The sequence below is a fragment of the Salmo salar genome, chromosome 28 (assembly GCF_965601325.2).
Source record: "Salmo salar chromosome 28, fSalSal1, whole genome shotgun sequence".
Taxonomy (NCBI): domain Eukaryota; kingdom Metazoa; phylum Chordata; class Actinopteri; order Salmoniformes; family Salmonidae; genus Salmo; species Salmo salar.
In genome coordinates, this window is record NC_138318.1 from 41552214 (window position 1) to 41578831 (window position 26618).

At 46.6% G+C, this 26618-nt stretch overlaps 1 protein-coding gene across 1 annotated transcript in view; it reads left to right on the plus strand.

Annotated features, from left to right (window-relative positions):
- Positions 1–10383: 10383 nt before the first annotated feature.
- Positions 10384–26618, plus strand: part of LOC106589976 (isthmin-1) — a 52956-nt gene continuing 36721 nt past the window's right edge. The window contains exons 1-2 of the mRNA XM_045710223.2: positions 10384–11432; positions 19533–19757. Coding sequence (XP_045566179.1) covers positions 11292–11432; positions 19533–19757 — 366 coding nt within the window. The 5' untranslated portion in view covers positions 10384–11291. The remainder of the gene's footprint in view (positions 11433–19532; positions 19758–26618) is intronic.

A 26618-nucleotide genomic window follows, 5' to 3' on the forward strand; every position in this document is an offset into this window, starting at 1 on the left:
CATAACATGATTCTTTCTTTATCTCGGAACAACAATGGTGTCCATCTTCAGCCAGACAAACCAGCACAGTAATACCGTTAAGAGGTTCCAGTGAGAGGTGATGCATGCAGCGCAAGGGTTGTTTTCTCTGCCAAATTTAACATTCACAATTAACCTTCAACATAGTTTTCATGGGTTTGTTTTCTGAAGAGATCTCAGATCTATGTTGATAGTTGACCTATTCTGGCACTGATGAGAGAGAGAGAGAGAGAGAGAGAGAGAGAGATGAGGGAGGGAAAGAGATAGGGGAAAGAGAGATGAGGGAGATGAGAGAGAGATGGATTGATGGATGGAGATGAGAGAGAGAGAGAGATAGGGGAAAGAGAGATGGATGGAGATGAGAGAGAGATGGATTGATGGATGGAGATGAGAGAGAGAGATAGGGGAAAGAGAGATGGATGGAGATGAGAGAGAGATGGATTGATGGATGGAGATGAGAGAGAGAGAGAGAGAGAGAGATGGAGGGGGAGAGAGAGAGAGAGAGATGGAGGGGGAGAGAGATAGGGGAAGATAGAGAGAAAGATAGAGGGAGAGAGAAAAAGAGTGGTGGAGAGAGAGATTTAGATCCCTGATCTCCTCAATTGTCCATCAGGTCCAACCAAAATGTATTCCAAAAGACAAACATACATATACCGGTTGGAGAGGTTTTCAGCCTGTGGACCAGTTGTTGAGGGGGGCTTAAGTGTCTTGCTCAAGGGCATCACGGCAGGTAACCACATCTAGGATCTAGCTCACTTCCCACCTGATTTTTTTTCCATCAGACCCGGGATTTGAACTGTCATGTTGCTGACTCACCTTTCTAACTGCTAGGCTACCTGCCAGGAAGGAGATCACTCACCTCTCTAACTGCTAGGCTACCTGCCAAGAAGGAGATCACTCACCTCTCTAACTGCTAGGCTACCTGCCAGGAAGGAGATCACTCACTGCTAGGCTACCTGCCAAGAAGGAGATCACTCACTGCTAGGCTACCTGCCAGGAAGGAGATCACTCACCTCTCTAACTGCTAGGCTACCTGCCAAGAAGGAGATCACTCACCTCTCTAACTGCTAGGCTACCAGCCAGGAAGGAGATCACTCACTGCTAGGCTACCTGCCAGGAAGGAGATCACTCACCTCTCTAACTGCTAGGCTACCTGCCAGGAAGGAGATCACTGAACCCCAGACAGGATGGCTGAACCACAGACAGGATATATGAACCACAGACAGGATCACTGAACCACAGACAGGATGATGAACCACAGACAGGATCACTGAACCACAGACAGGATGATTGAACCACAGACAGGATCACTGAACCACAAACAGGATGACAGAACCACAGACAGGATCACTGAACCACAGACAGGATGTATGAACCACAGACAGGATCATTGAACCACAGACAGGATCACTGAACCACAGACAGGATCACTGAACCACAGACAGGATGTTTGAACCACAGACAGAACCACTGAACCACAGACAGGATTAATGAACCACAGACAGGATCACTGAACCACAGACAGGATCACTGAACCCCAGACAGGATGAATGAACCACAGACAGGATCACTGAACCACAGACAGGATCAACTAACCACAGACAGGATCACTGAACCCCAGACAGGATGACTGAACCACAGACAGGATCACTGAACCACAGACAGGATGACAGAACCACAGACAGGATCACTGAAACCCAGACAGGATCACTGAACCACAGACAGGATGAATGAACCACAGACAGGATCACTGAACCACAGACAGGATCACTGAACCCCAGACAGGATGACTGAACCACAGACAGGATATATGAACCACAGACAGGATCACTGAACCACAGACAGCATGATTGAACCACAGACAGGATCACTGAACCACAGACAGGATCACTGAACCACAGACAGGATGAATGAACCACAGACAGGATCACTGAACCACAGACAGGATGAATGAACCACAGACAGGATGAATGAACCACAGACAGGATCACTGAACAACAGACAGGATCACTGAACCCCAGACAGGATAAATGAACCACAGACATGATCACTGAACCACAGAGAGGATCACTGAACCACAGACAGGATGTTTGAACCACAGACAGGACCACTGAACCACAGACAGGATGAATGAACCACAGACAGGATCACTGAACCACAGACAGGATCACTGAACCCCAGACAGGATGAATGAACCACAGACAGGATCACTGAACCACAGACAGGATGAATTAACCACAGACAGGATCACTGAACCACAGACAGGATCACTGAACCCCAGACAGGATCACTGAACCACAGACAGGATGTATGAACCACAGACAGGATAAATGAACCCCAGACAGGATAAATGAACCACAGACAGGGAAAATGAACCACAGACAGGATAAATGAACCACAGACAGGATAAATGAACCACAGACAGGATGAATGAACCACAGACAGGATAAATGAACCACAGACAGGATGAATGAATCACAGACAGGATGAATGAACCACAGACAGGATAAATGAACCACAGACAGGATGAGGAACCCCAGACAGGATCACTGAACCACAGACAGGATCACTGAACCCCAGGCAGGATGAATTAACCACAGACAGGATCACTGAACCACAGACAGGATCACTGAACCACAGACAGGATCACTGAACCCCAGACAGAATGAATGAACCACAGACAGGATATATGAACCACAGACAGGATCACTGAACCCCAGACAGGATCACTGAACCACAGACAGGATCACTGAACCACAGACAGGATGAATGAACCACAGACAGGATAAATGAACCACAGACAGGATGAATGAACCACAGACAGGGTGAATGAACCACAGACAGGATGATTGAACCACAGACAGGATAAATGAACCACAGACAGGATGGCAGAACCACAGACAGGATCACTGAACCCCAGACAGGATCACTGAACCACAGACAGGATGAATGAACCACAGACAGGATCACTGAACCACAGACAGGATCACTGAACCACAGACAGGATGACTGAACCACAGACAGGATATATGAACCACAGACAGGATCACTGAACTACAGACAGGATATGTGAACCACAGACATGATCACTGAACCACAGAGAGGATCACTGAACCACAGACAGGATGTTTGAACCACAGACAGGACCACTGAACCACAGACAGGATGAATGAACCACAGACAGGATCACTGAACCACAGACAGGATCACTGAACCCCAGACAGGATGAATGAACCACAGACAGGATCACTGAACCACAGACAGGATGACTGAACCACAGACAGGATGAATGAACCACAGACAGGATAAATGAACCACAGACAGGATAAATGAACCACAGACAGGATAAATGAACCACAGACAGGCTGAATGAACCACAGACAGGATAAATGAACCACAGACAGGATAAATGAACCACAGACAGGATGAATGAACCACAGACAGGATACATGAACCACAGACAGGATGAATGAACCCCAGACACGATCACTGAACCACAGACAGGATCACTGAACCCCAGACAGGATGAATGAACCACAGACAGGATATATGAACCACAGACAGGATCACTGAACCACAGACAGGATCACTGAACCCCAGACAGAATGAATGAACCACAGACAGGATATATGAACCACAGACAGGATCACTGAACCCCAGACAGGATCACTGAACCACAGACAGGATCACTGAACCACAGACAGGATGAATGAACCACAGACAGGATGAATGAACCACAGACAGGATGAATGAACCACAGACAGGGTGATTGAACCACAGACAGGATGAATGAACCACAGACAGGATGGATGAACCCCAGACAGGATGGATGAACCCCAGACAGGATGAATGAACCATTGATAGGATGAATGAACCACAGACAGGATAAATGAACCACAGACAGGATAAATGAACCACAGACAGGGTGAATGAACCACAGACAGGATCACTGAACCACAGACAGGATCACTGAACCACAGACAGGATGAATGAACCACAGACAGGATGTGTGAACCACAGACAGGATGATTGAACCACTGACAGGATCACTGAACCACAGACAGGGTGAATGAACCACGGGGATTCTCCACGTAGTGTATTGTAAGTTACCATGACAATAACATTGAACCCTGCAGTTATCATTCTTATTGCTATAGAGCCTCTGCTGTTTGGAGCTCCCCTGCCCTGCCCTGCCCTGCCCTGCCCTGCTCTCCCCTCCCTTGCCCTGCCCTGCCCTGCCCTCCTCTCCTCTCCTCTCCTCTCCTCTCCTCTCCTCTCCTCTCCTCTCCTCTCCCCTGCCCTGCCCTGCCCTGCTCTCCCCTGCCCTGCCCTGCTCTCCCCTGCTCTCCTCTGCCCTGCCCTGCTCTCCCCTTCCCTGCTCTCCCCTGCTCTGCCCTGCTCTCCCCTCCCCTGCCCTGCTCTCGCCTGCCCTGCCCTGCCCAGCTCTGTTCTAGACCTCCCCCTCCTCTTCTTCCTCCTTATCCTCCACCACCTCATTCACCTCCTCATTCACCTCCTCCTTATCCTCCACCACCTCATTCACCTCCTCATTCACCTCCTCATTCACCTCCTCATTCACCTCCTCATTCACCTCCTCATTCACCTCCTCCTTATCCCCCACCACCTCCTCCTCCACTTCCTTCTCCTCATCCTCCTCTTCCTCCTCCTCCAGATCCCCTCCTCATCATCCTCCACTTCCTCCTCCTCCTCTAGATGGAGGAGGAAGCTAGCCGGGCCCCCTCCAAGTCGAGCTGACAGGTCTGGAAAACAGATGTCCAGCCACCCCACATCCCCAGCCCCAAACCACCAGCACTCTCTTTAAAGGCGCTCAATATTAACAGAAATGGAGAGAGGCCAGTATGGTCTGCAATGCTCTGCCTGCATGTGTCCCAAATGGCACCCTGATCCCTACATACTGTGCACCTACAGGCCCTGGTCAAAAAAGTTCACTACATAGGGGAAAATGGTGTAATTTGGGACACATCCCCTCTCAGAAACATCTGTCTAACCAGACTCTAATGGGTCGGGACCTGCCTGCTGAGGTCTGTCTGTCTCCTTCCCTGCTTGCCCTGTGCCTGTCTGTCTGTCTCCCTCCCAGTCTGCCTGTCTCCCTCCCAGTCTGCCTGTCTCCCTCCCTCCCTGTCTGCCTGTCTCCCTCCCTGTCTGCCTGTCTCCCCCCCTGTCTGTCTGTCTCCCTCCCTGTCTGTCTGTCTCCCTCTCTGCTTGTCTGTCTGTCTGTCTGCCTGTCTCCCCCCTGTCTGTCTGTCTGTCTGTCTGTCTGCTCCCTCCCTCCCTCCCTCCCTCCCTCCCTCCCTCCCTCCCTCCCTCCCTCCCTCCCTGTCTGTCTGTCTCCCTCCCTGTCTGTCTGTCTCCCTCCCTGTCTGTCTGTCTGTCTCCCTCTCTGCTTGCCTGTCTTCCTCCCTGTCTGTCTGTCTGTCTGTCTGTCTGTCTGTCTGTCTGTCTGTCTGTCTGTCTGTCTGTCTGTCTGTCTCCCTCCCTCCCTCCCTCCCTCCCTCCCTCCCTCCCTCCCTCCCTCCCTCCCTCCCTCCCTCCCTCCCTCCCTCCCTGTCTGTCTGTCTGTCTCCCTCCCTGTCTGTCTGTCTCCCTCCCTGTCTGTCTGTCTGTCTGTCTCCCTCTCTGCTTGCCTGTCTTCCTCCCTGTCTGTCTGTCTGTCTGTCTGTCTGTCTGTCTGTCTGTCTGTCTGTCTGTCTGTCTGTCTGTATGCCTGTCTCCCTCCCTCCCTGTCTGTCTGTCTGTCTCCCTCCCTCCCTCCCTCCCTCCCTCCCTCCCTCCCTCCCTCCCTCCCTCCCTCCCTCCCTCCCTCCCTCCCTCCCTCCCTCCCTGTCTGTCTGTCTGTCTGTCTCCCTCCCTCCCTCCCTCCCTCCCTCCCTCCCTCCCTCCCTCCCTCCCTCCCTGTCTGTCTGTCTGTATGCCTGTCTCCCTCCCTGTCTGCCTGTCTCCCCCCCTGTCTGTCTGTCTCCCTCCCTGTCTGTCTCCCTCTCTGCTTGTCTGTCTGTCTGTCTACCTGTCTCCCCCCTGTCTGTCTGTCTGTCTGTCTGTCTCCCTCCTCCCTCCCTCCCTCCCTCCCTCCCTCCCTCCCTCCCTCCCTCCCTCCCTCCCTCCCTCCCTGTCTGTCTGTCTCCCTCCCTGTCTGTCTGTCTCCCTCCCTGTCTGTCTGTCTGTCTCCCTCTCTGCTTGCCTGTCTTCCTCCCTCCCTGTCTGTCTGTCTGTCTGTCTGTCTGTCTGTCTGTCTGTCTGTCTGTCTGTCTGTCTGTCTGTCTGTCTGTCTGTCTGTATGCCTGTCTCCCTCCCTCCCTGTCTGTCTGTCTGTCTGTCTGTCTGTCTCCCTCCCTCCCTCCCTCCCTCCCTGTCTGTCTGTCTGTATGCCTGTCTCCCTCCCTGTCTGTCTGTCTGTCTCCCTCTCTGCTTGCCTGTGTTTAGCTGTTCTTTTGAACCTCAGCTCTATGCAGGCTGTACTTCTCTGAATGGCATGTGGCTGGCTGCTATTCTGAAGGGGGATCTTCTGCTAGACCTTTACCTGTCAGTACTGTGTGTCCAAGGCCGCAGAATCTCTCACTATCTCTTTCTATCTCGTTGTATCCCTCTCTCTAACTCTCTCTCTCTCTATATATATATATATATATATATACACTGCTCAAAAAAATAAAGGGAACACTTAAACAACACATCCTAGATCTGAATGAAATAAATAATCTTATTAAATACTTTTTTCTTTACATAGTTGAATGTGCTGACAACAAAATCACACAAAAATAATCCATGGAAATCCAATTTATCAACCCATGGAGGTCTGGATTTGGAGTCACACTCAAAATTTTAAGTGGAAAACCACACTACAGGCTGATCCAACTTTTGATGTAATGTCCTTAAAACAAGTCAAAATGAGGCTCAGTAGTGTGTGTGGCCTCCACGTGCCTGTATGACCTCCCTACAACGCCTGGGCATGCTCCTGATGAGGTGGCGGATGGTCTCCTGAGGGATCTCCTCCCAGACCTGGACTAAAGCATCCGCCAACTCCTGGACAGTCTGTGGTGCAACGTGGCGTTGGTGGATGGAGCGAGACATGATGTCACAGATGTGCTCAATTGGATTCAGGTCTGGGGAACGGGCGGGCCAGTCCATAGCATCAATGCCTTCCTCTTGCAGGAACTGCTGACACACTCCAGCCACATGAGGTCTAGCATTGTCTTGCATTAGGAGGAACCCAGGGCCAACCGCACCAGCATATGGTATCACAAGGGGTCTGAGGATCTCATCTCGGTACCTAATGGCAGTCAGGCTACCTCTGGCGAGCACATGGAGGGCTGTGCGGCCCCCCAAAGAAATGCCACCCCACACCATGACTGACCCACCGCCAAACCGGTCATGCTGGAGGATGTTGCAGGCAGCAGAACGTTCTCCACGGCGTCTCCAGACTCTGTCACGTCTGTGTGAACCTGCTTTCATCTGTGAAGAGCACAGGGCGCCAGTGGCGAATTTGCCAATCTCGGTGTTCTCTGGCAAATGCCAAACGTCCTGCACGGTGTTGGGCTGTAAGCACAACCCCCACCTGTGGATGTCGGCCCTCATACCACCCTCATGGAGTCTGTTTCTGACCGTTTGAGCAGCCACATGCACATTTGTGGCCTGCTGGAGGTCATTTTGCAGGGCTCTGGCAGTGCTCCTCCTGCTCCTCCTTGCACAAAGGCGGAGGTAGCGGTCCTGCTGCTGGGTTGTTGCCCTCCTACGGCCTCCTCCACGTCTCCTGATGTACTGGCCTGTCTCCTGGTAGCGCCTCCATGCTCTGGACACTACGCTGACAGACACAGCAAACCTTCTTGCCACAGCTCGCATTGATGTGCCATCCTGGATGAACTGCACTACCTGAGCCACTTGTGTGGGTTGTAGACTCCGTCTCATGCTACCACTAGAGTGAAAGCACCACCAGCATTCAAAAGTGACCAAAACATCAGCCAGGAAGCATAGGAACTGAGAAGTGGTCTGTGGTCACCACCTGCAGAACCACTCAGGAGGCTGTATGGAGGTACTACAGGTGAAGCAGCTAGGAGTACTAGGAGTTGTACTATTAACCAATCACCGACGAAGGGGCGTAGACTTCAGCTTCCAAAATTTTGACTTACTTACCTAGAAAATGTTTTGTGTGCACAAACAGCCGAAAACCCCCAAAGACCAAAACGAACTTCAGAAAATGTTGCCATATTATATGCTGGGAAGCTTTAGCCTACACATAAAACTGAATTAGCTGACCATCTTGAGAAGTCCTCAACTTCAAAACTTTGTTCTCTCTATGGCACAACTAGCTTAGCATCGCTGTACTCACTACTGGCCTCGTTTTTTGTTATTGAATGGCAAAGACACACCCACATCAAACCACACCCCCCAAGACACACCCACATCAAACCACACCCCCCAAGACACACCCACATCAAACCACACCCCCAAGACAATGGCTGTTTGTCTTCAGTCATGGCCGCTAGCATTTCTTAATGAGCATTAAATGGAAAAACCAGGGTAAATCAGAAAGTGCAGTCATCCTTTAAAGTTGCCATATGTTTTAGGGAACTGTACTATTGGGAACTGAAAGAGATCCTACTGGGTGATCAGTGACCAACCAGGTCCTTTGAAGAGGGTAATAAACAAACAAAAGTGCTTAATAAAAGTATCATGTTAATTTGAAATGTATTCATGTTTTCAAGTCGATATGTCCAGTTCCTGCAATAACATAGGGCACATGTGCAAATATGTGCCCTACTGAGTAGGTGGCCTGTGACTTGACTGTGATGTAGAGTCATGGGGATTTGACTTGCCGCCATCCCTCCCGAGTCACAGGGTTTTGACTAGATGGGATGAAGTGACTTGTCGTAGCAAGTTAGAATTTATGCAGTAGGTTGAGAGAATTAACGTAACAGGTTAGGAGAATTAACGTAACAGGTTGAGAGAATTAACGTAACAGGTTAGGAGAATTAACGTAACAGGTTAGGAGAATTAACGTAACAGGTTAGGAGAATTAACGTAACAGGTTAGGAGAATTAACGTAACAGGTTAGGAGAATTAACGTAACAGGTTGAGATAATTAACGTAACAGGTTGAGAGAATTAACGTAACAGGTTGAGAGAATTAACATAACAGGTTGAGATAATTAACATAACAGGTTAGGAGAATTAACGTAACAGGTTAGGAGAATTAACGTAACTGGTTGAGATAATTAACGTAACAGGTTGAGAGAATTAACGTAACAGGTTGAGAGAATTAACATAACAGGTTGAGATAATTAACGTAACAGGTTAGGAGAATTAACGTAACAGGTTAGGAGAATTAACGTAACAGGTTGAGATAATTAACGTAACAGGTTGAGAGAATTAACGTAACAGGTTGAGATAATTAACGTAACAGGTTAGGAGAATTAACGTAACAGGTTGAGATAATTAACGTAACAGGTTGAGAGAATTAACGTAACAGGTTGAGATAATTAACGTAACAGGTTAGGAGAATTAACGTAACAGGTTAGGAGAATTAACGTAACAGGTTAGGAGAATTAACGTAACAGGTTAAGAGAATTAAGTTAAGGTTAGGAAAATAGTTCAGGTTTAGATAAAAATACCAAAAAATACATATACTTTCGACGTCAACTTGACATAACCCGGGCGCTGAAGGGAGAGAAAGGGGGGAGTTGACAGCAAACCAGCAGAGGGGCGTATAAAAAACACTGGCAGCGCGCTGCGAGAGAAAACAGCCTGTATAGCCCATAGTATCGGAGTGGGGACTGACCGCGGTTTACACCATTTGGGACACGGTGAAGGAACGGGACGCACTTGGAGCTTAGATTGGATAGCTGCTGGTTTTATGCTGCGCAGAACTCAGCCCAGCTCAGCCTATATTCGCGACTAATGGATGGATAATGGTCGTGGTTGAAAACGAGAACTATTCAAACTAAAAAGGATACTTTTTTGGGGGGGGGGTCCACTTCTTGGCGGTTGGATGGTGTACGAATGGTAACCACACCAGCAAGTTCATTCTCTGCGCAAATTCAAAATGACAATTTTTGGATTAGAGGATAGCCTATGTAATGCATAAGTGATCATTTGTGTCCAAACTATCAAAACAAAGGAGTGCTGCATACCATAGATGAGAGAGAGTGAGAGAGAGAGACAGAGAGAGAGAGAGAGAGAGAGAGAGAGAGAGAGAGAGAGAGAGAGAAAGAGACAGAGACAGAGAGAGAGAGAGAGAGACAGAGCGAGAGAGACAGAGCGAGAGAGAGAGAGAGAGAGACAGAGACAGAGACAGACAGAGAGAGAGAGAGAGAGAGAGAGAGAGAGAGAGACAGAGAGAGACAGAGAGAGAGAGAGAGAGAGACAGAGAGAGACAGAGAGAGAGAGAGAGAGAGAGAGAGAGAGAGACAGAGAGAGACAGAGAGAGAGAGAGAGAGAGAGAGACAGAGAGAGAGAAGAGAGAGAGAGAGAGAGAGAGAGAGAGAGAGAGAGAGAGAGAGAGACAGAGAGAGAGAGAGAGACAGAGAGAGAGAGAGAGAAAGGAACGAGAAGGTTTGATTCTAAAGCTGAGCCAAAGTATTGGTGTAAACAGTGGAGAATGCAGTGGGGGGAAACACTGGTCTGAAACTGGGCTACACGTTTCTTGATCGTGTAGAGGACTCCACCTGGAGTGCAACAAGCAATAGCCTACATTACTATAACATGCAAAATTGTGCGCAATTTTTTTTTTGTCCCGCTTTTATTTAATTACTTTCCCCATGGGTAGTGTTATACAGTCGCCCTGGCAGCATTTGTATAATTAACCTTGGAGATCCATGCCAACATAGAAGGAGCATAGTTCAAGGGGATACCAAAGGAAACCTTGCTGAATGAACCTTTAACTTTGGTTTAATGTTATCCTTTTTACACATCGAATCTGGATTCACTTTTTTGGCACATTTGAAGAACGCTCTCCACCGAGGCTGGTCGGATGTAATTCATAATAAACAAAAATATCAACCTAACATAACCACCTGATCCCAAACACAAACTTTTGACAGATTTTATTTTTCTGGAATACTCTATTCTACGTCCTATTCCCCCCCCCCCCCCCCCCCTCCCTTTCCCTTTAAAAGTGTCCTTCTGAACCTCGAAGTGGCTCCGAAGTGGTGTTGTGACTCCCGGCCCGCAGCGGATCCGGAGCGTGGAGCGTCTGCAGCGGGAGGAGTAGGCGGCGGATCCGCTGTCACACCGCAGAGACCCAAGACGGGTCGGGTGAAAAAGATGGTTCGATTGGCGGTAGAACTGTTGTTGCTTTTAGGACTTTTACTTCTTACTTTACATATCACGGTGTTACGGAGCAGCCCGTCGCACCAAGGGAATTTAACTTTGAGCCAGGATCAGCAGTATACAGTGATTGCAGAGGTAAGTGCTGTTTATTTTTTCTATTCTACCAGGAACCTGCAGTGCAGTATAAATTGCAGGGAGTCTTTTAAGCTATTGATTTCTGGGGTTAGGGCTCAATATCAAAAAAAATGGGGAATAAGCCTGTAACTTGTATTCTATGGGATCCACAGTCCTTTCCGGGAAATGCTTCTGTAACACATTCTATTTAAATGACCACAGAGTTGGATAACAGACGTGATATAGTATGGATGAACACGTTCACAGAGGGTCATTCTGAGTCCTTGGTGATATACAGCCCCCAAAATCAACTGGCTGGTCGGATCCAGACCCAGAAGGGGGATAAATACGGACCACGAGTCCCAAAATAATATCTATCCAGTTACCAGTTAAATGTTTTAAAACACAACGACTCATTCAAGGGTTTTTCTTTATTTGTTTTGACTATTTTCTACATCGTAGAATAATATGTGTTATTTCATAGTGTTGATGTCTTCACTATTATTCTTCAATGTAGAAAATAGTCAAAATAAAATCAAGAGTAGTTTTGACACTTTTGACTTCTACTGTATATCAAAAAAAAAATGTTTAACTTGTTCGGGCTTCGAACCCTGGTATCAATATAAACACACATAAGACATGGAAGAATACGCAGAATTGTGGGAAATTATCTTTGAAAACGGCTGGATTTTCACTCTGCCGACAAGAGGCGTTTGAACATTTTGAGGTCGCATGGGTTGCGAGGTGAGGGTTTGTTACTACAGCGGTAAATTACATTATCCTTCCAGATCTTTGCCACCTAGGAAATGTGTGGGACCAGACCTTCTCAAATAGCACTTGAGTACCCCTGATATACAGTATAAGAGACAGTCTATCAGTCCATTCATGGAGCCTCAGCCCACCGGGAGAGGCTAGGAGTAAGAGGTGGAATGGTAGACACACACACACACACACACACACACACACACACACACACACACACACACACACACACACACACACACACACACACACACACAATAGTCTCCCCTGGGAGAGGCTGGGAGTAAGAGATGAAATGGTAGACACACACACACACACACACACACACACACACACACACACACACACACATACACACTAGTCTCCCCTGGGAGAGGCTGGGAGTAAGAGGTGAAATGGTAGACACACACACACACACACACACACACACACTAGTCTCCCCTGGGAGAGGCTGGGAGTAAGAGATGAAATGGTAGACACACACTCACACAATAGTCTCCCCTGGGAGAGGCTGGGAGTAAGAGATGGAATGGTAGACACACACACACACACACACACACACACACACACACACACACACACACACACACACACACACACACACACACACAATAGTCTCCCCTGGGAGAGGCTGGAAGTAAGAGGTGAAATGGAAGATGGAGAGAGGGGTCACGGGGTCATCGTCCATTCACCTTCATCATAGCTGGGGGGGTTCCATGCCTTAGCTGCAGGGGTACTACTCTGTCATCACAGCCTCATCCCAGTCACCCTAGTTTCCTCTTTGGGGATGGATGGGGAGCGAGGTCAGGTCAGCGCCCTGAGGTACCCGCCATTCCCACCACATCCCATCCCGGCCTGTAGCCGCAAGGAACACTCTGCTTCTGATGGCTTTCTGGCTTCACATGACTTTTATAGTCACCTTTGATGGAGCCCTTCTGTTGGAAAGCTATCTCTCTCCCACACTTACACTGCTGCTGCCTTTATTATAAACCACTGTTATACCGCAGCTTTACAGGCAAAATAAAACCTCTCTTTTTGTCTCCCCCATTTTAACTGAAATCCATCACATTTAATCCCCTATGATGACTGGAAATGTGTCTGTTTCTTCAGCCTGACCCTTCTCTCCACCTGTTATAACCAGGTTAGTATTATTATTATTATTATTACTACCGTAGACATATTTAGGACTCCTCACCATCAGAATCACCTGAACTGATCTTCACCAATGGACCTGACCCTGTTCTAGAATTGAGAATTATATCCATTCTAAAATCAGTCATTCTAGTTGTATGGTTCGAGCTGCACATCTAAAATAGCCACAGTACACAGGACAGAGGGCGGCTACTTTGAAGAATCTCAAATATAACATTTATTTTGATTTGTTTGAATTTTTTGGGGAGGGGGGGGGGGGTTACTACATAATTCCATATGGTGTGTCCACATTTTTGACTGGTACTGTATATAAATATCTTTGAAAATACCATATTAGTACAGATGTTGGGTCTTAATTTGATCACTCCTTTCTTGATTACAATTTTCCTACACAGGTGGACATGCAAACTTTAAGTGTTTAAGGTTTAAAAAAGGCTTCTAAAATTAGTAATTTCCACTAACATTTCTGACTTGATTTTCCATAAAGTATGAGGTACAGTGCCTTGCGAAAGTATTCACCCCCCTTGGCATTCTTCCTATTTTGTTGCCTTACAACCTGGAATTAAAATATGTATTTTTTGGGGGGTTTGTATCATTTGATTTACACAACATGCCTACCACTTTGAAGATGCTAAATATTTTTTATTGTGAAACAAACAAGAAATAAGACAAAAAAACAGAACTTGAGCGTGCATAACTATTCACCCCCAAACGTTAATACTTTATAGAACCACCTTTTTCAGCAATTACAGCTGCAAGTCTCTTGGGATATGTCTCTATAAGCTTGGTGTAACAGTATAGCTTCCGTCCTTCTCCTCGCCCCCCTTTTGACCTCCTCCTTTTTCCGCAGCAACCAGTGATCCGGGTCAACAGCATCAATGTAACAGTATAGCTTCCGTCCCTCTCCTCGTCCCAACCTGGGCTTGAACCTCATCAACAACTGAGACCCCTACGAAGCATCGTTACCCATCGCGCCACAAAATCCGCGGCCCTTGCAGAGCAAGGGGAACAACCACTTCAGGTCGCAGAGCGAGTGACGTCACCCGATTGAAAGGCTATTAGCGCGCACCACCGCTAACTAACTAGCCATTTCACATCGGTTACATTGGCACATCTAGCCACTGGGATTTTTGCCCATTCTTCAAGACAAAACTGCTCCAGCTCCTTCAAGTTGGATGGGTTCCGCTGGTGTACAGAAATCTTTAAGTCATACCACAGATTCTCAATTGGATTGAGGTCTGGACTTTGACTAGGCCATTCCAAGACACTTAAATGTTTCCTCTTAAACCACTCGAGTGTTGCTTTAGCAGTATGCTTAGGGTCATTGTCCTGCTGGAAGGTGAACCTCTGTCCCAGTCTCAAATCGCTAGAAGACTGAAACAAGTTTCCCCCAAGAATTTCCCTGTATTTAGCGCTATCCATCATTCCTTCAATTCTGACCAGTTTCCCAGTCCCTGCCGATGAAAATCATCCCCACTGCATGATGCTGCCACCACCATGCTTCACTGTGGGAATGGTGTTCTCGGGGTGATGAGAGGTGTTGGGTTTACGCCAGACGTAGCTTTTTCCTTAATGGCCAAAAAGCTCAATTGTAGTCTCATCTGACCAGAGTACCGTCTTCCATATGTTTGGGGAGTCTCCCACATGCCTTGTGGCGAACATCAAACGTGTTTGCTTATTTTTTTCTTTAAGCAATAGCTTTTTTTTCTGGCCACTCTTCCGTAAAGCCCAGCTCTGTGGAGTGTACCAGATCCACTTCCAGTAGAAACCACCAACTCTAATTAGTGTGGACAGAGCAGGGCCATAGTATTTTGGACAGAAATTAAGCCATCAAATAACCATGAAATAAAACAGGACAGGACTAGGATAGAGAACAGGTTGGGAATAGCCCTGCCACAGGTACTGGCCCTGTGGGCTCTAGCTCATATGTTGTGAGAAAAGAGGTGGGCCTAGCTTGGGGAGAGTGATCAATCTGATGTAGCTAAGTGGTCCTCTATAGTGGGGTCTTTCTAGAAAAAAGAAACGCACACCTATAAAGGCGAGGTGCTGGCTAGCGGAGTAGAACACTCGAAAATAAGGGAAAGCCGCACACTCTAAGAGATCAGATGTAAAAATGTAATAACCAAAGCTGTCTTCATCAGGGTAGACAGCTTCGCTGTCGAAATGTTGGTTATTACATTTTTGCATCTGATCTCTTAGAGTGTGCGGCTTTCCCTCTATAGTGGTAAAGATAAATCTAAAGGGGGAGGCAAAGCGTTTCAGAGGATCTGTTTTATACATAATCTTATTCATTCTGATCTAAAATGTCAGAAATGATCTTAGATCAGAACTTCTACTCTGAGACACTTCATACAGGCCCTGGTCTCCACGGGGGGTGTAGAGGTACAGACTGACCCCCATCCATCAAACAGGCACAGAAATTAAAGGACAACTGAGAATAAGCGATATGGTTCTCTCTGTTTGGTTTTAGGAAGGTTAAACTGACTGCCCTAAGTAAATACAGTCAGCTCTAAAAATATTGGGGACGGTGACATTTCTCTTGTTGTTTTGGCTCTGTATTCCAGCACTTTGGATTTGAAATGATACAATGACTGTAAGGTTAAAGTGCAGACTGTCAGCTTTCATTTGAGGGTATTTCTATCCATATCGGGTGAACCGTTTAGAAATTGCAGCACTTGTTGTACATAGTTACCCCATTTTAGGGGACCAAAAGTATTGGGCCAAATTCACTTGTGTATTAAAGTAGTAAAAAGTTAAATATTTGATCCCATAATCCTAGCACACAATGATTATGTCCTGGCACACTATGCATAGTCACTTCGCCCCCACCTACATGTACAGATTACCTCTACTAGCCTGTACCCCTGCACACTGACTCTGTACCGGTAGCCCCTGTATATAGCCTCCACATTGACTCTGTACCGGTACCCCCTGTATATAGCCTCCACATTGACTCTGTACCGGTACCCCCTGTATATAGCCTCCACATTGACTCTGTACCGGTACCCCCTGTATATAGCCTCCACATTGACTCTGTACCAGTACCCCCTGTATATAGCCTCCACATTGACTCTGTACCGGTACCCCCTGTATATAGCCTCCACATTGACTCTGTACCGGTAGCCCCTGTATATAGCCTCCACATTGACACTGTACCGGTACCCCCTGTATATAGCCTCCACATTGACTCTGTACCGTAACACCCTGTATATAGCCTCCACATTGACTCTGTACTGGTACCTCCTGTATATAGCCTCCACATTGACTCTGTACCGGTACCCCCTGTATATAGCCTCCACATTGACTCTGTACCGGTACCACCTGTATATAGTCTCCACATTGACTCTATACCGGTACCCCCTGTATATAGCCTCCACATTGACTCTGTATCAGTACCCCCTGTATATAGCCTCCACATTGACTCTGTACCGGTACCCCCTGTATATAGCCTCCACATTGACTCTGTACCGGTACCCCTTGTATATAGCCTCCACATTGACTCTGTACCGGTACCCCCTGTATATAGCCTCCACATTGACTCTGTACCGGTACCCCCCTGTATATAGCCTCCACATTGACTCTGTACCGGTACCCCCTGTATATAGCCTCCAGATTGACTCGGTACCGGTACCCCCTGTATATAGCCTCCACATTGACTCTGTACTGGTACCCCCTGTATATAGCCTCCACATTGACTCTGTACCGGTACCCCCTGTATATAGCCTCCACATTGACTCTGTACCGGTACCCCCTGTATATAGCCTCCACATTGACTCTGTACCGGTACCCCCTGTATATAGCCTCCACATTGACTCTGTACCGGTACCCCCTGTATATAGCCTCCACATTGACTCTGTACCGGTAGCCCCTGTATATAGCCTCCACATTGACTCTGTACTGGTACCCCCTGTATATAGCCTCCACATTGACTCTGTACCGGTACCCCCTGTATATAGCCTCCACATTGACTCTGTACCAGTACCCCCTGTATATAGTCTCCACATTGACTCTGTACCGGTACCCCCTGTATATAGCCTCCACATTGACTCTGTACCGGTACCCCCTGTATATAGCCTCCACATTGACTCTGTACCGGTACCCCCTGCATATAGTCTCCACATTGACTCTGTACCGGTGCCCCCTGTATATAGCCTCCACATTGACTCTGTACCGGTACCCCCTGTATATAGCCTCCACATTGACTCTGTACCGTAACACCCTGTATATAGCCTCCACATTGACTCTGTACCGATACCCCCTGTATATAGCCTCCACATTGACTCTGTACCAGTACCCCCTGTATATAGCCTCCACATTGACTCTGTACCGGTACCCCCTGTATATAGCCTCCACATTGACTCTGTACCGGTACCCCCTGTATATAGCCTCCACATTGACTCTGTACCGGTACCCCCCTGTATATAGCCTCCACATTGACTCTGTACCGGTACCCCCTGTATATAGCCTCCACATTGACTCTGTACCGGTACCCCCTGTATATAGCCTCCACATTGACTCTGTACCGGTACCCCCTGTATATAGCCTCCACATTGACTCTGTACCGGTACCCCCTGTATATAGCCTCCACATTGACTCTGTACCGGTACCCCCTGTATATAGCCTCCACATTGACTCTGTACCGTAACACCCTGTATATAGCCTCCACATTGACTCTGTACCGATACCCCCTGTATATAGCCTCCACATTGACTCTGTACCGTAACACCCTGTATATAGCCTCCACATTGACTCTGTACCGATACCCCCTGTATATAGCCTCCACATTGACTCTGTACCGGTACCCCCTGTATATAGCCTCCACACTGACTCTGTACCGGTACCCCCTGTATATAGCCTCCACATTGACTCTGTACCGGTACCCCCTGTATATAGCCTCCACATTGACTCTGTACCGTAACACCCTGTATATAACCTCCACATTGACTCTGTACCGGTACCACCTGTATATAGCCTCCACATTGACTCTGTACCGGTACCCCCTGTATATAGCCTCCACATTGACTCTGTACCGGTACCCCCTGTATATAGCCTCCACATTGACTCTGTACCGGTACCCCCCTGTATATAGCCTCCACATTGACTCTGTACCGGTACCCCCTGTATATAGCCTCCACATTGACTCTGTACCGGTACCCCCTGTATATAGCCTCCACATTGACTCTGTACCGGTACCCCCTGTATATAGCCTCCACATTGACTCTGTACCGGTACCCCCTGTATATAGCCTCCACATTGACTCTGTACCGGTACCCCCTGTATATAGCCTCCACATTGACTCTGTACCGTAACACCCTGTATATAGCCTCCACATTGACTCTGTACCGATACCCCCTGTATATAGCCTCCACATTGACTCTGTACCGTAACACCCTGTATATAGCCTCCACATTGACTCTGTACCGATACCCCCTGTATATAGCCTCCACATTGACTCTGTACCGGTACCCCCTGTATATAGCCTCCACATTGACTCTGTACCGGTACCCCCTGTATATAGCCTCCACATTGACTCTGTACCGGTACCCCCTGTATATAGCCTCCACATTGACTCTGTACCAGTACCCCCTGTATATAGCCTCCACATTGACTCTGTACCGGTACCCCCTGTATATAGCCTCGTTATTGTTATTTTATTGTGTTACTTTTTATAATTTTTCACTTTAGTATATTTTGTAAATATTTTCTTAACTCTTCTTGAACTGAACTGTTGGTTAAGGGGCTTTGTAAAGTAAAGCATTTCACTGTATAGTCTACACTTGTTGTATTCGGCGCATATGACAAATAAAGTTTGATTTGATTACATTAATAATTTTATTTTGGATTCTTTAAATATTTTATTTTCACTCTGTGTTTCAAATACCTTAAATATAGACTACATCATGCCTATGACTACAAAACGTGTTGGTTGTATTTGCTGTGTTTCAGATTATTTTGTGTCCAATAGAAATGAAATGGTAAATAATGTATTGTGTCATTTTGGAGTCACTTTTATTGTTAATAAGAATACAATATGTTTCTAAACACTTCTACATTTAATGTGGATGCTGCCATGATTACAGATAATCCTGAATGAATCATGAATAATGATGAATGTGAAAGTTACTGATGCACAAATATCCTAATATTCAAAATATCTCTTGCTCTCTCTCTCTCTCTCTCTCTCTCTCTTTCTCTCCCTCCATCTAGAATAATGTCAGAGCAGAGAGCAGTTTGTTAGCCCAGCAGGGTCCAGGGAAGCGGAGAGGACCAGAGCCCCAGTCAGCCCAGCAGCCTGCTGCCCTCCCCTGGGCCCCGAGTCAGGCTACTGGAGGCAGCCTGCAGAGAGACGGGCCTGGGGCCTTCCTCCTTGACCTCCACAACTTCCCTGATCTCTCCAAGGCTGATATAAACAGACAGAACCCCAATATACAGGTAACACTGTCCCTCCTTGTAAACAGACAGGTAACACTGTCCCTCCTTGTAAACAGAGGCAGGAAGAGCAAACAGGAAGAGGCAGGATATCCTGGTGCACATCACTACCCTCTCTCTCTCAACAATTCAATTAAATTCAAAGAACTTTATTGGCATGGGAAACATATGTTTACATTGCCAAAGTATATACAGTGTTGTAACGATGTACAAATAGTTAAAGTACAAAAAGGGAAAATAAATAAACATAAATATAAACTCAGCAAAAAAAGAAACGTCCCTTTTTTTAGGACCCTGTCTTTCAAAGATAATTCGTAAAAATCCATATAACTAAACAGATCTTCATTGTAAAGGGTTTAAACACTGTTTCCCATGCTTGTTCAATGAACCATATTCAATTAATGAACATGCACCTGTGGAAAGGTAAGCAATTAAGGTCACAGTTATGAAAACTTCTACTGACTCTGAAAAACACCAAAAGAAAGATGCCCAGGGTCCCTGCTCATCTGCGTGAACGTGCCTTAGGCATGCTGCAAGGAGGCATGAGGACTGCAGATGTGGCCAGGGCAATAAATTGCAATGTCTGTACTGTGAGACAACTAAAACAGCGCTACAGGGAGACAGGATGGACAGCTGATCGTCCTCGCAGTGGCAGACCACGTGTAACACCTGCACAGGATCGGTACATCTGAACATCACACCTGCGAGACAGGTACAGGATGGCAACAACTGCCCGAGTTACACCAGGAACGCACATTCCCTCCATCATTGCTCAGACTGTCCGCAATAGGCTGAGAGAGGCTGGACTGAGGGCTTGTAGGCCTGTTGTAAGGAAGGTCCTCACCAGTCATCACCGGCAACAACGTCGCCTATGGGCACAAACCCACCGTCGCTGGACCAGACAGGACTGGCAAAAAGTGCTCTTCACTGAAGAGTCACGGTTTTGTCTCACCAGGGGTGATGGTCGGATTCGCATTTATCGTCAAAGAAATGAGCATTACACAAGGCCTGTACTCTGGAGCGGGATCGATTTGGAGGTGGAGGGTCCGTCATGGACTGGGGCGGTGTGTCACAGCATCATCGGACTGAGCTTGATGTCATTGCAGGCAATCTCAACGCTGTGCGTTACAGGGAAGACATCCTCCTCCCTCATGCAGTACCCTTCCTGCAGGCTCATCCTGACATGACTCTCCAGCATGACAATGCCACCAGCCATACTGCTCGTTCTGTGCGTGATTTCCTGCAAGACAGGAATGTCAGTGTTCTGCCATGGCCAGCGAAGAGCCCAGATCTCAATCCCATTGAGCACGTCTGGGACCTGTTGGATCGGAGGGTGAGGTCCATTCCCCCCAGAAATCTCCAGGAACTTGCAGGTGCCTTGGTGGAAGAGTGGGGTAACATCTCACAGCAAGAACTGGTAGATCTGGTGCAGTCCATGAGGAGGAGATGCACTGCAGTACTTAATGCAGCTGGTGGCCACATCAGATACTGACTGTTACTTTTGATTTTGACCCCCCCTTTGTTCAGGGACACATTATTCAATTTCTGTTAGTCACATGTCTGTGGAACTTGTTCAGTTTATGTCTCAGTTGTTGAATCTTGTTATGTTCATACAAATATTTACACATGTTAAGTTTGCTGAAAATAAACACGGCAGTCAGAGGACGCAGTTTTTGCTGAGTTTAGGTTGTATTTACAATGGCGTTTGATATTCACTGGTTGACCTTTTCTTGTGGCAACAGGTCACAAATCTTGCTGCTGTGATTGCACACTGTGGTATCAGTCAACGTGGCCTGTAATCTATAGTAAGACACTATGAGTGGTGATGGCCCCTAGTAAAATAGACAGTCAACACGGCCTGTAATCTATAGTAAGACACTATGAGTGGTGATGGCCCCTAGTAAAATAGACAGTCAACACGGCCTGTAATCTATAGTAAGACACTATGAGTGGTGATGGCCCCTAGTAAAATAGACAGTCAACACGGCCTGTAATCTATAGTAAGACACTATGAGTGGTGATGGCCCCTAGTAAAATAGACAGTCAACACGGCCTGTAATCTATAGTAAGACACTATGAGTGGTGATGGCCCCTAGTAAAATAGACAGTCAACACGGCCTGTAATCTATAGTAAGACACTATGAGTGGTGATGGCCCCTAGTAAAATAGACAGTCAACACGGCCTGTAATCTATAGTAAGACACTATGAGTGGTGATGGCCCCTAGTAAAATAGACAGTCAACACGGCCTGTAATCTATAGTAAGACACTATGAGTGGTGATGGCCCCTAGTAAAATAGACAGTCAACACGGCCTGTAATCTATAGTAAGACACTATGAGTGGTGATGGCCCCTAGTAAAATAGACAGTCAACACAGCCTGTAATCTATAGTAAGACACTATGAGTGGTGATGGCCCCTAGTAAAATAGACAGTCAACACGGCCTGTAATCTATAGTAAGACACTATGAGTGGTGATGGCCCCTAGTAAAATAGACAGTCAACACGGCCTGTAATCTATAGTAAGACACTATGAGTGGTGATGGCCCCTAGTAAAATAGACAGTCAACACGGCCTGTAATCTATAGTAAGACACTATGAGTGGTGATGGCCCCTAGTAAAATAGACAGTCAACACGGCCTGTAATCTATAGTAAGACACTATGAGTGGTGATGGCCCCTAGTAAAATAGACAGTCAACACGGCCTGTAATCTATAGTAAGACACTATGAGTGGTGATGGCCCCTAGTAAAATAGACAGTCAACACGGCCTGTAATCTATAGTAAGTGATGCCTTCTCAACATGGCTCCTCATGTTTAACTCTCTCTGTCACTCAGAAAATGTTGCCTGATGCCACGTTTGAACATCATGTACTAATATATATATATATTAGTACATGATGTTCAAACGTGTATAGTAATCTCATCTTCTTTTACCAAAGAACACAGTTCTCCAAGCTTGCTGAAGCTCTCCTGAAAGGCAGGTTTTCAATTTGAGTCCTGAGCCGTGACCCCTTTCAGAAAGATACAGGCCGTGTCCTGAATACCCATTCTTGCATCCTAAATATTAGGCCGTTTTGAGTAATGGGAAGAAGAAAAAAAATTGAGTATGGTTTTAAATGCCAGGATGTTAATATTCAACTTTCCCACAAAACATTGGAAGAGGTGGGCTGCAACTGATTGGCTACATGAAGAGAACTAGGGTCCAATCAAATTTGTCTACTTAATTGGGAAGATGCCAAATAGCAAAGCTTCTGCGGTGGTGTTCAAAATGTAGGCTAACATGCTGACTACACCGCCCGCGTTTACATGCTCGTTCCCGGTCTAGTCAGTTCGTCCTTTTTCTTCTCCTTTTGAAATGATCAGGAGTATTGCATAGTTGGCTGCATCTTTGAAAACGGAAGTATTTTTGTTATTTTATTAAGTGGATTTCTGTTTTCTCATGATTGTGTTAAGCTAAATACTAAACCATCTTTTGATCTCTGAATGTGTCGACAACAGGGACTCGGAATGTGGCTTTGTAATTGATGCCATGTTAAATCAGGCCTTTTGATTTGAACACATTAATAGTTTTGTACCTATTGAATTATTTAATTTATGAAATAATCAAGCATTAGCAGCATTTATCAAGCATTAGCAGTCATTCTGTTCTCGTTCACAATGATCAGTTCTTTAGTTTATTATGGGCGGGAGGGTAGCCTAGTGGTTAGAGGGTTGGGCTTGTAACCGTAAAGGTTGCAAGTTCGAATCCCCGAGCTGACAAGGTACAAATCTGTCGTTCTGCCCCTGAACAAGGCAGTAAACCCACTGTTCCTAGGCTGTCATTGAAAATAAGAATTTGTTCTTAACTGACTTGCCTAGTTAAATAAAGGTAAAATATATATATATATTTTTTTGCTGTCCAGGGGTTCTGAATAGCCTTTTGATTTGAACATTTGAAATGTTTTGGTGTTTGTACAAGGCTATTTGATTTAATGCTACATCACTTTGGTTTCACTAATACACTGCATGACCAGAATAAATAAATAATAATACAGTTTACACATAATAAAATATGTGGACACTTGAACATCTCATTCCAAAATCATGGACATTAATATGGAGTTGGTCCCCCCCCTTTGCTGCTATAACAGCCTCCACTCTTCTGGAAAGGCTTTCCACTAGATGTTGGAACATTGCTGCTATAACAGCCTCCACTCTTCTGGGAAGGCTTTCCACTAGATGTTGGAACATTGCTGCGGGGACTTGCTTCCATTCAGCCACAAGAGCATTAGTGAGATCGGGCACTGATGTTGGGCGGTTATGTCTGGCTCGCAGTCGGTGTTCCAATTCATCCCAAAGGTGTTCGATGGGGTTGAGGTCAGGACTCTTTGCAGGCCAGTCAAGTTCTTCCTCACCGATCTCAACAAACCATTTCTGTATGGACCTCGCTTTGTGCACGGGGGCGTTGTCATGCTGAAACAGGAAAGGGCCTTCCCCAAACTGTTGCCACAAAGTTGGAAGCACAGAATAGTCTAGAATGTAATTGTATGCTGTAGCGTTAAGATTTCCCTTCACTGGAAGGGGGCCCAAACCATGAAAAACAACCCCAGACCATTATTCCTCCTCCACCAAACTTTACAGTTGCTACTCTGCATTGAGGCAGGTAGCGTTCCCCTAGCATCCGCCAAACCCAGATTCGTCCGTCGGACTGCCAGGTGGTGAAACGTGATTCATCACCCCAGAGAACGCGTTTCCACTGCTCCAGAGTCCAATGGCGGTGAGCTTAATACCACTCCAGCCGACACTTGGCATTGCGAATGGTGATCTTAGGCTTGTGTGCGGCTGCTTGGCCATGGAAACCCATTTCATGAAGCTCCCGACGAACAATTATTGTGCAGAAGTTTCTTCCAGAGGCAGTTTGGATCTTGGTAGTGAGTGTTGCAACTGACGACAAACTACGCGCTTCAGCACTCAGTGGGCCTGTTCTGTGAGCTTGTGTGGCCTACCACTTTGTGGCTGAGCCGTTGTTGCTCCTAGACATTTCCAAGTCACAATAACAGCACTTACAGTTGACCAGGGCAGAAATTTGACGAACTGACTTGTTGGAAAGGTGGCATCCTATCACGTTGAAGGTCACTGAGCTCTTCAGTACGGGCCATTTTCCTGCCAATGTTTTTCTATGAAGATTGCATGGCTGTGTGCTCGATTTTATACACCTGTCAGCAAAGGGTGTGGCTGAAATAGCCGAATCCACTCATTTGAAGGGGTGTATATTATATATATATATATATATATATATATATATATATATATATATATATATATATATATATATATATATATATATATACACATATTGACAAGGAAGCTAACCTCCCCTTTTACAAGCCTGAGATACCAGACAAGTGAATCACGGGAGACACTTGAAAACGAGGGGAATGAGCCAATGAGTCAGGACTTTACCAAGCTTGTAGGGTCAGTGGGAGTTGACCTTTTTACTCTTGATTGGTATTTTATTCTTCAGAGTATCAAAACTAGACCAGGCAGACTGGTGTTGATGTGTCTGGAATATAACAGGCTGGACAGACTGGTGTCTGGATTATAACAGGCCGGACAGACTGGTGTTTTGTGTCTGGAATATAACAGGCTGGACAGACTGGTGTTGATGTGTCTGGAATATAACAGGCTGGACAGACTGGTGTTGATGTGTCTGGATTATAACAGGCCGGACAGACTGGTGTTGATGTGTCTGGAATGTAACAGGCTGGACAGACTGGTGTTTTGTGTCTGGAATGTAACAGGCTGGACAGACTGGTGTTGATGTGTCTGGATTATAACAGGCCGGACAGACTGGTGTTGATGTGTCTGGAATGTAACAGGCTGGACAGACTGGTGTTGATGTGTCTGGAATGTAACAGGCTGGACAGACTGGTGTCTGGATTATAACAGGCCGGACAGACTGGTGTTTTGTGTCTGGAATATAACAGGCTGGACAGACTGGTGTTTTGTGTCTGGAATATAACAGGCTGGACAGACTGGTGTTTTGTGTCTGGAATATAACAGGCTGGACAGACTGGTGTTTTGTGTCTGGAATATAACAGGCTGGACAGACTGGTGTCTGGAATATAACAGGCCGGACAGACTGGTGTTGATGTGTCTGGAATGTAACAGGCTGGACAGACTGGTGTTTTGTGTCTGGAATATAACAGGCTGGACAGACTGGTGTCTGGAATATAACAGGCCGGACAGACTGGTGTTGATGTGTCTGGAATGTAACAGGCTGGACAGACTGGTGTTTTGTGTCTGGAATATAACAGGCTGGGCAGACTGGTGTTGATGTGTCTGGAATATAACAGGCTGGACAGACTGGTGTTGATGTGTCTGGAATATAACAGGCTGGACAGACTGGTGTTTTGTGTCTGGAATATAACAGGCTGGACAGACTGGTGTCTGGAATATAACAGGCCGGACAGACTGGTGTTGATGTGTCTGGAATGTAACAGGCTGGACAGACTGGTGTTTTGTGTCTGGAATATAACAGGCTGGACAGACTGGTGTTTTGTGTCTGGAATATAACAGGCTGGGCAGACTGGTGTTGATGTGTCTGGAATATAACAGGCTGGACAGACTGGTGTTTTGTGTCTGGAATATAACAGGCTGGACAGACTGGTGTCTGGAATATAACAGGCCGGACAGACTGGTGTTGATGTGTCTGGAATGTAACAGGCTGGACAGACTGGTGTTTTGTGTCTGGAATATAACAGGCTGGACAGACTGGTGTTTTGTGTCTGTAATATAACAGGCTGGGCAGACTGGTGTTGATGTGTCTGGAATATAACAGGCTGGACAGACTGGTGTTTTGTGTCTGGAATATAACAGGCTGGA